Source organism: Macaca fascicularis, chromosome 9 (assembly GCF_037993035.2).
Source record: "Macaca fascicularis isolate 582-1 chromosome 9, T2T-MFA8v1.1".
NCBI lineage: Eukaryota > Metazoa > Chordata > Mammalia > Primates > Cercopithecidae > Macaca > Macaca fascicularis.
In genome coordinates, this window is record NC_088383.1 from 94,745,130 (window position 1) to 94,758,740 (window position 13,611).

The 13,611-nt window shown below is 37.6% G+C and overlaps 1 protein-coding gene across 2 annotated transcripts in view; it reads right to left on the bottom strand.

The window, feature by feature from the left end:
• The window catches only part of PRKG1 (protein kinase cGMP-dependent 1), a 1,337,040-nt gene that overhangs the window by 485,929 nt on the left and 837,500 nt on the right, over positions 1–13,611 (bottom strand). For both annotated transcript variants that reach the window (XM_005565848.4, XM_005565847.4), the window contains exon 4: positions 4,477–4,582. In XM_005565848.4, coding sequence (XP_005565905.1) covers positions 4,477–4,582 — 106 coding nt within the window. The remainder of the gene's footprint in view (positions 1–4,476; positions 4,583–13,611) is intronic.

Consider the following 13,611-nt stretch of genomic DNA (forward strand, 5'->3'; position numbering starts at 1 on the left):
TGATCTGGATAGAAACATCTGTGTTTACATCAGGGAATCTGAAATACAGGCACAAAAGAGAAATGACTAAATAGGATTAAAGAGCCAGAATCACAGTTTGATGTGGCATCTAATAGCAAAGAGGGGGCCAAACCACATGACTGGGAGTTACAAAATGGGTAACTACAATGGAATAAAAATAAAACCCAACTTTGACAATAAAGAAAAACTCTTGCCTATTAGCAGTGCATTTATATGCCTGGTGTGTCCCGTTTTCTCCTCCTCCAAACTTAGGTGTTTATTCAGAAAAATCAGGAGAAACAGTGGCACCACAAGATAAGAAATGATAGAGAGCCACTCATCTTTTAGCCTGTGGCAGCTCCTGAAATTCCTCAGTTGGGAAGGCACTGGGATTTACAACAGAGACCCCTACCGAAAAGAACTCTGAGAATTTGCATGATCCTTTGCTAGTTTTCATTTTTTTATAGCATCACCATTGCTTTACACCTTTAACTTGTTCACAAAATATAAAGTATAAGATATCTATAGTAGAAAAATTTAGATGCAGGTTTTATTTAGCAAACACATAGAGAAAAACATCCCCTTCTTCACAGACTGCTTTAAAGCCCTTAAAGTCAATGTTTTTATAATGTTAGGTAAGCCTTCCTATATATGCAGTGATGTTTTTGCTTTTGTTTTTTGAGACAGGGTCTCTCTCTGTTGCCTAGACTGGAGTGCAGTGGCGAGATTTCTGCTTACTGCAGCCTCAACCTACCAGGCCCAAGTGATCCTCCCACCTCAGCCTCCTGAGTAGCTGGGACTATAGGCACATGCCACCCCACCTGGTAATTTTTCTATTTTTCTATTTTCTTGCAGAGACAGGGTTGCACCACGTTGACCAAGCTGGTTTCAAACTCCTGAGCTCAAACAATCTGCCTACTTCAGCCTCTCAAAGTGCTGGAATTACAGGCATGAGCCACTATACTCAGCCTAAGTCATAAAGAAAAAAGTGGATTGGCTTGACTATTAAAAAAAAATAAAGTTTTATATGATGTAAAAGAAAGATAAGCAATTTTTAAAAAACCAACAACAAACAGGGAGATAAAAGTAATTCCAAAGTTACAGTAAAACAGTTTATTTTGGTCTTCTGAGTTTTTGATAGTATCTATCATTGGGGCTATTATGCCATCTCTTAATAGCCTTGAAAAATAAATGGTACCAAGTATAGCTAACCTGGGGATGTGAAGAAGGAATTAATATTATTCACTCTTCTAGCTTTTGGAGCTCAGAAAAAGACACCCTGAAGGAAAGGCCTCAGAAGTCCTTTCTCTCTGACCTTCTCCTGCCTCCTATCTCTGGCTTCTGATTCTCCCCTGAGGCAAGCCATAGAAACTAGAATTCCTCTTCGCGGAAGCAGGTCATAGAGACAGACTCCTTTTTTCCTGAAAGCCATCCATAAAGTCTAACAATAGTATTCTAACCTTCCCCTGCTTTTCTGTTTGACAGCAGTCATACAGAAATTAAGATTCTCATTCCAAAGGAGTCCTACCTCATACCTGGAAGGAAGAAATGCTACAACAGAGAGGCCAAGAAGAATGACCAGACAAGCCTTGCTAGTTTTCCTCACTCAGGCCACTATCAGTAGAGCACACTCCTTTTGTTCAAGCACAATTCTATGACTGCCCATTCTTCATTAAACCTAAGCATAAAAATGCAGTTTTCCCCTGTATCATTAGGACTTCATTCAGAAGGCTCCTGTGTCATCTTAATCTTTAATTAGATAAATCTGCAATGCTTTTCTCTTGTTAACCTGTCTTTTTATATAGGTGTGCCAGCCAAAACCCTTACGATGGAGAGGAAAGGGATGGTACCCTTTCCACTCCTACATGGCTTCATGAATGTGTGACTTGTACAAAAGCATAGGGCCTGCACTTACAAGGTTCTTACACTTGATTTAATGCTGTGCTGTCAAGGTCTTTAATTTTTTATCAATTTTTGAAAGATGTTCTGCATTTTTATTCTTCAGTGAGTCCTGAAAATTATATACTGGCTCTGTACTCACTGTTCTATACAGTGCCTATCTGTAAAGCGCTAAGTTTTGTGTCAAAGAAAAATAGAAAGATATTTAAGGAATAACCCTAGTTTTAAAAAGCTTATAGTCTAGAAGTGGAAATAAGCTTAGTAGTCAAGTTATAATGAAACAAAGCAGACAATAAAACATATGGCAGAGATGAAGCTCCAGAGGAGGGAAAAGGTGACTTCTCAGTGTAATGAGGTAAGTATATATGGAAAGGCAGCTTTTAGTTGGATCCAAAAAGCAGAAAAGGATTTGACCATTGACAGTGATGGAGGAGACGGGCAGGCAGAGAGGGAGTGTGCTGTGAAAAAGCACAGGGGGAAGGGATGGGTACATGGAATTGTTCGGTTTGCAGGAAGTGAGAAGAATCCAGGCTAAAAAACCTCACTGGTTTTGGCTACAGGAGGGCCTTGAATGTCCAACTAATGAGGCTGTAAATAATGCAACAGGAACTATGAGCCATTGAAAAACTTATAGAGAGAGAACCAGTTGGTCACAGTTGTAATTTAGGAAGACTAAAGCTGGCCTCAGTCAATGATGGTCATCCTGTCACCTCTCTGGACTCCCAGCCCAGTCCTACATTCACAAACAATGTGAACTTTATGTTTTATTGAGTAGCCAGATGGAAAGTGACATCCAAGTCAGCAACCACCTCTTTTTTTATTCAGCCAGTTAAAGTCTGCCAGCTCTATTCTGACCATCAAAAAATGTTCACTTACTTTGGAGAGCTAATTTTATTGTTTAAGATTTGAATTTGAATACACACACATATACACACACGCATGCACACAGAGTGAGACATCTCCATCTCCTGAAATAGTGCCACTAGAAAGAGTTCTTGTTAGAATCATTTGAGATAGCATTGGCACTCAGTCCATTTTCTTGGAAGAACAAATTTATGGAAACTAAAATCAACATTGTAAGTGTCCAAAGTTTAGGTATGTGAGATGAATAATGGACTATATTCTATAGGTAAGCATTTCATTGATTATCAGTTGTGATCTTTATCAGAGCTGCACCAGGAGAAATCAATAACCCTTGAACTTTAAGTTAAGGCTTAAAGTGAATATTCATTCTCTCTGTCTCTATCTTTCATCATACACACACATACACACAACATACGTATAGACACATATATATCAACACATACATATATATATCTCTCACCCAATATAGAAGGCACCTGAATAATTTAATTTCCTTGAAAATGATATTAAATTTCAAATAGGAATTTACATTTCTACCTCTTCTAAATGTTTCATCCAATCGCATTGAGAAAAAAAATCAACACCCTGCTGACAGTAATTTTTCAAAATATTATTACTTGATATCAAATTAGAATTGTATTATCCCTTTTACATGAATATAAAAGGTCTTATGTAGAAATAAAAATGTATAAAAGATGAAGCAGTAAGAAAATAAATTAACCACAAGAAATATTCAAGTATGGAATATTAAAAATTGCATCTTAAGAAAATTCAGTAGATACCTAATAAGGTGTATCACTAAAGCAAAATGTGAAATTGACTTTTTAGCTTCATTTTAACAGTTTAGTCATCAAAAATAAAAAGCAAAACAAAAAAATTAAATATTCTACCTATCAAAAATGAAATCTTAATTAGCAGTACACTCATTATATGCTCATATAACTTGTATATTACTATTTAATAATGGCTCTGTTTTCAAAAGAAAAGTAATTTAAAAAATAAGTGCTTTCTAAAAAGTCATGAGAATTGTCAATATTATTTTCAATCATAAGATAATATATTTTCTTTAAAATAAAATAAACTTAGAGACAAAGAAATTCATTCCAGTGAATATCAATGTATTCCTAAGAAATAAAAAGCTGGTTTTTATGCCAATTTCCACCCTATATTGAGTTATTATGATAATATATAATATAAAGGGAAGAAAAGCTTTTGATATTTCAGAACTGTAGCATAAAATGAATTTTATTTGGGAAATTAAGCCCAGGATTAAAGGATAATAAGCTATTTCTTGGAACTTTTTCATCTTAGTCATCTGACCTTTCATATGGAAACACACACATGAGATGACTCAGTCTTATAGTGTGAGTCTGTTTAGAAGAGGTGTCATAAATATATTAACCAATAAATAGTTGGAGATGTATTCAATATCCTTTTTTGTTCAAGCACATTTTTATTGGTTTCTCCGAGTTGCTCACTTCTATGAGAGAATGGCTTAATACATGTCATGAAATTCTGAATTTCTGACTTAACCATACGTCATGGAAACTGGCACCAGGAATATAAAGAAGCTTGTTCAGAGTCTTACATCTCTACAGATTTGTAGACTATTATGACTGAGAGAAAGGCAAAAAGTCTTCAGGGTGCTGCATTTCAGATAATAGGGCTAAAAGGAAAGTAAACACTCTCACAAGAGAAAAGAAAGCATCCTACCTTTTTAAAAATTCCATATACTCGGTATGCTTGATGAGTCCTGTCCTCATCATTATTGTTTGAAAACATTGTCGATCAATGGCCCAGAGTTTTACATTTACAAGAGCTGGAGAAAAATAAAAGGAAAACAAACAGGGAAAAATTAATTAGAGAATTTCAGTTGTGTACAACATCCTGCAAAGAAGATGAGCTATTCATGAGAAGCATGAAAATGATTGACTTTTTACAAACATTTAAAGCTAATATCACAATGCTATCCTATTTCATTTAAAAAGTGTTTACAGGCAAAATATAGTTCATAAATATGTTTACAGGCAAAATATAGTTCATAATTTTCCATATTAGCATTATTGTCTACTAGGAAGATTCCTGTTGCCCTTGCTCAATGTCCTTGGGGGTTGACAATGTCTAAGCACACACAGAAAGTATTTTGTAATTCAAGGCTATATATGAAGAAAATAGCATGAAGAAAAAAGAGGTTCACAAGTAATAATAGACCCTGGTAATTACCCAGCACGGTGTTAATGACTCATATGACAATATTTTAATTACAAAAAGTAGAAGTAAAATTTCAATTTTCAGGCTTAGGGGAGAATTTATGTAATAGAAATAATAGTTACACAATGATTTCCACACAAAGCTCATTTTACAAATTGAAATCTGTGCCCAAAGTTGCCATGTGGTAGTTTTAGTAGACATGTTTGTTGAATTTTAATTTATTCTCTTATGCACCACTATCTTTGACAATGCATAGTTAGATGTTGAAGCTGAATATCCCACAGCTTCACCATTTGATCTATTAAGCATATGACTAAGAGAAGTTTAAGAAAAGGACAGATGTTATAGTGTGTAACACAACAATGTATCATGATAAATTTATGTTTTAAAAGATGAGCACATTAAAAATCTTGGTTATCATATTGGTGTGATGGCATATGAGAGATTTATTATTCTCTTTACTTTTATATATGTTTTCAAATTTTCATGACATAAAATATTTTAAGTTAGCAAATGAACTAAAAAAAAATTCATATATCATAGCCATGGGGTATATAGTCTGAGGAAGACCTTTGAATAGGGCCAGGATATAGTTAATTGAGCCAAATATAGAAAGACAGAAGAGTGCCACTGTCTCTGCTTCACATTTCTCAAGACTAAGCCCAGTGAATGTGATGGATCATGATTTGGGAGTGGAGGAGGAGAAAAAAGTTATCAAAGGAATTAGGACACGTGTGTGCCTTATGGGGAGGAGCTAGAAGTTACACACAAAGGAACAGGGAAGAAGGAAGATAAGAAGAATATTGTACTCCAGAGTAAACCCTATCTTTGAATTGTACCTATTTTTTTCTTGCAAAACTTAAGCTGCAAAACTGGAATATGACTTCTCTCTTTCTATATTAAAGAAAAAACAAAACATGCTCACTTAAGTAGAAATAGAACAAAGCAGCCAGAACTTATGTGTGCATGGCTCCATTCTAAATGTTTTTTACAAATGACACTTCATCAAAAACAAAGGTTGTGAAGGTATCCTTCAGTCAGATTCTAATATATCTGCTACCTCCAGACTCTTTTCCACAATACCCTTTTACTTGAGACAAACAGTAAGACCAGATGATACAGCCACAAAGAACTTGGAAAATCAGGAGAGCGTTCCTAAGAGTTGGAACAGCAAGTGGGACCTTAAAAAGTGGTAGGAGTTGAGCTACAAAAGAGGTAGGCAAAGGGTAACTGGGTGGGGAAAGCACATAAACAAGAGCACAGCTGGAAATGAGCTCAGGAGTCTACCAGGAAAAGAGACTGAAATAGTTGAGATTTCTGCAGTGTTGCTGCATGGTTTGGGGGTAGTGCATGCACATACACACATATGTACTGTGGCCAAGCTATCTTCAGCATTTTAAATCTGAGTTCACACCTCAAGCCCAAATATTGACCCTTGTGCCTCCCTGCCTATGAATTGCTGCTTTTTTCTATGTTTCTCTCCCTGGTGCTTAGCATGTGTTATTAATGTTATTTCTCTCCTAGGTCTGTATCATGTTTCCTTATATAAATTTGTATATTCCTTCAGAGAAAAGTCCCTATCTCATCTCTTACAATCTCTGCTCCCCTACTAGAAATCAGCATTTCATTTGGTAGGCATTAGGCAAATGTGTTAACGAACTTTATGTACACGAAGTTCACCTGCAAAAAACCCACAAAATAATTTAAGCCTAGGATGCATCTGATGCTACATCAAAATATCTAAACTGAATGTATCAGGTTTCATTATCTATGTGTTGAAAAATGACTTTAAAAAATAAACTGACAGAATTCAATAATTTCATTTTACTTTTTGGTTCCTGTTTACATGGGCTATTAAAATGTCTCTAGGTAAAACTGTAGTTCAATATTTTGCATGATAATAAACATGGCTTGATGAGATTGCAAATTTGTCAATGACCTTGGGCATGATACCAAAACCTTTTTTAATTTAACTTTGGCCAACATACATATTAGTCAAGTCAGCTTTTTACAGATGGACAAGCATGACTAATAATCACCTTGACTTATCAAAAACATGGTTATATTAGAGTTGTGATGAACATTTTTTTAAGTAGCCTGCTGGAATGTAAATCTATTGCTTCTATAACTTACAGAGACCGTTCAAAAACATATCTCTTCATTCACCTTTGATCTTAAGTGATGTGTTAATCTCTATAGGGAATAAGCATTTCACAAATAAAATTCCTGTGATTTTCATGATGATTACTGTTGAACATTTAAGTCTAAAGGGTATAAAGCAGAGACAGTGCTGGGAAGTGATTTTCCTTTTTGTTCAAGTATGTATCTAAAATTCTTTGCTGAAACGTATATCATTTTTTCAGGTTAAGGTCACCCGCATCCCACTCAGTGGAAAATAAACTCCCATTACTCTGAGACCTCAAAGTGCACAAGTACACTGAGAACAACTTCAATGCAGGGAACAGTTGGCCTTCACTTGGGGGACACCAAGATTACAGAGGAAGGAGCCATAAAATTGTGCTAGACTAAGAGACCACAAATCTGGATTTGGCTTAAGTTCTTCTACTGAGGAATTCATCTGCTGTTCAACTCAAATTCTGGAAGAATATTGGGAAAGCAAATGTAAGTATAATGCACTTAGAGATTCAAATATTTATTCCGCTCATATTTACTTTATACCAATATGGCAAACACTGGTACTAGATCTAAGGGATAGAAAACAAACTCACAGTCCCTGCCCTCAAGAAACTTGTGATCTAGTACAGAGGTAGACAAACTATTATCCATGCCAAATCTGGCCCATGGTGTTTTTGTACAGTCTACTGGCTAAGAATGGGTTTTGTATTTTTAAATCGTTGAAAAATTTTAAAAGAAGCATATTTCGTGACACATGAGAATTGTATGAAATGATTTTCAGTGTCCATAAATAAATTTGTGTCCATGAAAGTCTTACTGGAACACGGCCATGCCCATTCATTTACATATTGTCTCTGGCTGAACTGAGTAATTGCAGCAGAGACCATATGTACTGCAAAGCCTAAAATATTTCCTATCCAGCCCTTTACAGAAAATACTTGCTGATTCCTGGTCTAGTACAAGAGAAAAACAAATGAAGAGATAAATGCTACCATGGGGTAAGTTTCTGAGGCTGTGAATACACAAAAAAGGCAACGCATACTTTCTGTGGGGAGGAGCTGAGAAGAGATGATTAAAGAAGGCTTTGTAGAAAAGAATCATTTAAGCTAGGGTGCTACACCCAGGGTTAAGGACTGAATGTTTGTGTCCTCCCAAAATTCAGATGTTGAAGCCCTATCCTCAATATGATGCTATCAGAAGGTGGTTGCCTTGGGATGAGACCAGATTTAAATAACGTCATGAGGGTAAAGCCCACATGATGGGATTAGTGCCCTTAGAAAAAGAGGATTTCCCTCTCTGCATGCAAGCACCAAGAAAAGGCCATGTGAGGACCTAACCAGGAATAGGGGCATCAGCAAGAAGCCAGCCTCTCTGGTACCCTGATTTTGGGCTTCTAGCCTCCAGAACTGTGAGAAATAAATGTTTGTCTTTTAAGCCATTCAGTCTATGGTACAGATGATTCTTGGTTTACGGTGGTCCCACTTAAAAATTTTCAACTTTGCAATGGTGTAAAAGTGATATGCATTCAGTAGAAACTGTACTGCGGTAAAGTATTCCATATATTACATGAGATATTCAACACTTTATTATAAAATAGGCTTTGTGCTACATGATTTTTCCCAAAAGGCTGATGTAAATGTTCTGTGCATGTTTAAGGTAGGCTAGCCAAAGCTAAGATGTTTGGCAGGTTGAGTGTTTAAATGCATTTTCAAGTTACAATATTTTCAGCTCACGCTGGGATTATTAGGATATAACCCCATTGCAAGTCCAGGAGCATCTGTATTTGTTACAATAGTCCAAACTGACTAAGAAATCTGGCATCCATAGAGCTCCAAAACATCTGTCAATGAAACTCAAGAGATTCTTGAACATGAGAGAGAAAAAAGAGCATCTTTATTTTTATTATCCTATAACTGATATTTAGCATTTCTTCCTATGATTATAGAAATCTGAGCAACAAACCACAGTATGATTTGTTACCAATAGAAACAGTGGCTATTTTTATATCCTCCTGTATTTGCTGCAGATATCTTAATGTAATTTACATTCACCACTACTTCAAAATTATGGCATTTACCAGATCTGACTCTAGATCTTAGTTTTAATAAGTTATTATATCATAATTCACCATTAAATGTCATTACTGTATTTCAATATAAATGATTTTCTTTCTTATTCTATGTATTTTATTTCATGTCTTTAAAAAAGATTACTCTTAGAGGAGTCCATATGCTTCACCAAACTGACAAATAGGTCCATGACACCCACACACAAGATTAAGAGCCCCTGCTCTAAGCAAGTCCTGGAGGAAAAATTAGGTCAGAGAAAGAGGTAGTGGGAGTGACAAGGGCAGGGCTAGTACTTAGCTGATCTGTGTCCCTAGGGGCATGCCAGTTGCTAAAACATCCAAATACTTTTATACTATTTAGTAAACAGCCATTTCCTTGAGTTCCCTGACAGCCCTTCCCAGCCTTTCCCCTAATATCTCCTAGGATCCCCACAGTTCAGTAACTGAAGTGTCAGCACTGAGTTCAACAGTGTCCTCACAGACCTTGCTCCAGAATCAAGTATGCCACAGGGATTGCTAGATATTTTTGAGGTTATCCTACCACCACCACAACTACCACCACAAGTGTTTTCCAAAATGAGGAGACTCATTACATACATAAAGAAGAAAAGGTGTCCCTTGGAGAAAACTCCAAGTGGTCCAGGGATGATTAGATGCTAGGAGGTAGAGAGGTGAGTCAGAAGTGATAAGGAAAGCAACAATTGTTAGATGGCAAAGGTTCTTGTGTGCCTTGATGCAGAGTTATGACTTGATCGTGAGGCCAGTGAGGAGGGGGGCATAGAAGGCTTTAAAGCAAATGATTCACTTCAGAAAGTTTATGCTAGCAGTACCTAATGGTGCACTGGAGGAGGACAGGACTCAGGGAAGAAAGATGAAGGAATAGAGACAGAGTCAGAAATAGAGATAGAGATAGAGACCAAGACAGAGACAGAGATTAGTTAGCAACTCTTGGAATTATTCAGGTGGGTGGACACTGGTAATGGCAACGAAACTAGAGAGATAGATGAATTTGAAAGACGTTAAGGATCTCAAACAGATAGGAAAAGTCAGGTAGAGGGAATTTGACTCTATCATTCAACTTTCTAGCCTAGACATATAAGTGAAAATAAAATAGTGGAATAATGAATGCTGCATTCATATTATTCAAAAGTGCAGACAGCATTGTATTAGCAAAATTACCTCATTTTAAGGGGTGAGAACCATGCACATTATAAACTAACCTAAGTGACTTCTAATGAGCAAAATTAGCTTGTAATTCTCTTTTACTTTTTATGTTATAAATATAAAACTATTATCATCAAAGTATTTTCTAATATTTTCAAAATTGTCATTGCTGTAATAAAAAAGCATAATTATCTTAAAAATATTCTGAAATCACATGGTCCTACAGATACCTATAGTCTAGAAATAAATGTACCAGGCTGTGAGTCCAGGACAAACATCTTAACACTCAGATAGCTTTGGGAATCTTAGGAGGCCAAGATGAAACGTCACAAATATTATGAAGTGTCAGCCAAGTAAATTTTATGTTTTGGGAAAATTTTTTCCTTTTATCAAAGTTGGCCAAGAAGACAAATGCATATGGCCAATAAGGATATAAAAATGACGTTCACAAGATGGCCAAATAGGAACAGCTCCAGTCTACAGCTCCCAGCATGAGCGATGCAGAAGACGGGTGATTTCTGCGTTTCCAACTGAGGTACTGGGTTCATTTCACTGGGGCTTGTCGGACAGTGGGTACAGGAGAGTAGGTGGAGTCAACTGAACATGAGCCAAAGCACGGTGAGGCATCGCCTCACCTGGGAAGCACAAGGGGTCACAGAATTCCCTTTCTTAGCTAAGGGAAGCTGTGACAGACGGTACCTGGAAAATCGGGTCACTCCCACCCTAATACTGTGCTTTTCCAACAGTCTTAGAAAACGGCATACCAGGAGATTATATCCCACACCTGGCTCGGAGTGTTCCACGCCCATGGAACCAAACTCATTGCTAGCACAGCAGTCTGAGATCAAACTGCAAGGCAGCAGCAAGGCTGGGGGTGGGACACCCGCCATTGCTGAGACTTGAGTAGGTAAGCAAAGTGTCTGGGAAGCTCAAACTGGGTGGAGCCCAGTGCAGCTCAAGGAGGCCTGCCTGCCTCTGTAGACTCCACCTCTGGGGGCAGGGCATAGCCAAACAAAAGGCAGCAGAAACCTCTGCAGACTGAAATGTCCCTGTCTTACAGCTTTGAAGAGAGTAGTGGTTCTCCCAGCACAGAGATTGAGATCTGAGAATGGACAGAATGCCTCCTCAAGTGGATCCCTGACCCCTGAGAAGCCTAACTGGGAGGCACCCCCTATTAGGGGCAGATTGACATCTCACATGGCCGGGTACCCCTCTGAGATGAAGCTTCTGGAGGAATGATCAGGCAGCAACATTTGCTGTTGAGCAATATTCGCTGTTCTGCAGCCTCTGCTGCTGATACCCAGGCAAACAGGGTCTGGAGTGGACCTCCAGCAAACTCCAACAAACCTGCAGCTGAGGGTCCTGACTGTTAGAAGGAAAACTAACTAACAGAAAGGACATCCACACCAAAACCCCATCTTTATGTCACCATCATCAAAGACCAAAGTTAGATAAAACCACAAAGAGGGGGAAAAAAACAGAGCAGCAAAGCTGAAAATTCTAAAAATCAGAGTGCCTCTCCCCGTTCAAAGGAATGCAGCTCCTCGCCAGCAATAAAACAAAGCTGGAAGGAGAATGACTTTGACAAGTTGAGAGAAGAAGGCTTCAGATGATCAAACTTCTCCTAGGAAGAAGGAAGTTCAAACCCATCGAAAAGAAGCTAAAAACCTTGAAAAAAGATTAGATGAATGGCTAACTAGAATAACCAGTGTAGGGAAATCCTTAAATGACCTGATGGAGCTGAAAACCATGGCACGAGAACTACATGATGAATGCACAAGCTTCAGTAGCTGATTCGATCAACTGGAAGAAAAGGTATCAGTGATTGAAGATCAAATGAATGAAATAAAGAGAGAAGAGAAGTTTAGAGAAAAAAGAGTACAAGGAAATGAACAAAGCCTCCAAGAAATATGGTACTATGTGAAAAGACCAAATCTATGTCTGATTGGTGTACTTGAAAGAGACAGGGAGAATGGAATCAAGTTGGAAAACACTCTGCAGGATATTATCCAGGAGAACTTCCTCAACCTAGCAAGTCAGGCCAACATTCAAATTCAGGAGATACAGAGAATGCCATAAAGATACTCCTCGAGAAGAGCAACTACAAGACACGTAATTGTCAGGTTCACCAAGGTTGAAATGAAGGAAAAAATGCGAACGGCAGCTAGAGAGGAAGGTTGGGTTACCCACAAGGGAAGCCCATCACTAACAGTGGATCTTTCAGCAGAAACCCTACAAGTCAGAAAAGAGTGGGGGCCAATATTCAACATTCTTAAAGAAGAGAATTTTCAACCCAGAATATAATATCCGGCCGAACTAAGCTTCATAAGTGAAGGAGAAATAAAATCATTTGCAGACAAGCAAATGCTGAGAGATTTTGTCACCACCGGGCCTGCCCTACAAGAGCTCCTGAAGGAAGCACTAAACATGGTAAGGAACAACTGGTACCAGCCACTGCAAAAAGCATGCCAAATTGTAAAGACCATCGATGCAAGGATGAAACTGAATCAACTAACAAGCAAAATAACCACCTAACATCATAATGACAGGATCAAATTCACACATAACAATATTAACCTTAAATGTAAATAGGGTAAATGCTCCAATTAAAAGACACAGACTGGCAAATTGGATAAAGAGTCAAGCCCCATCAGTGTGCTGTATTCAGGAGACCCATCTCACATGCAGAGACACACATAGGCTCAAAATAAAGGGATGGAGGAAGATCTACCAAACAAATGGAAAACAAAAAAAGGCAGGAGTTGCAATCCTAGTCTCTGATTAAACAGACTTTAAACCAACAAAGATCAAAAGACACAAAGAAGGCCATTACATAATGGTAAAGGGATCAATTCAACAAGAAGAGCTAACTATCCTATATATATGTGCATCAAATACAGGAGCATCAAGATTCATAAAGCAAGTCCTTAGAGATTTACAAAGAGACTTAGACTCCCAAAAAATAATAATGGGAGACTTTAACACCCCACTGTCAACATTAGATAGATGAATGAGACAGAAAGTTAACAAGGATATCCAGGAATTGAACTCAGCTCTGCACCAAGCAGACCTAGTAGACATCTACAGAACTCTCCACCCCAAATCAACAGAATATATATTCTTCTCAGCACCACATCACACTTATTCCAAAATTGATCACATAGTTGGAAGTAAAGCACTCCTCAGCAAATGTAAAATAACAGAAATTACAGCAAACTGTCTGTGGGACCACAGCGCAAACAAACTAGAACTCAGGATTAAGAAACTCA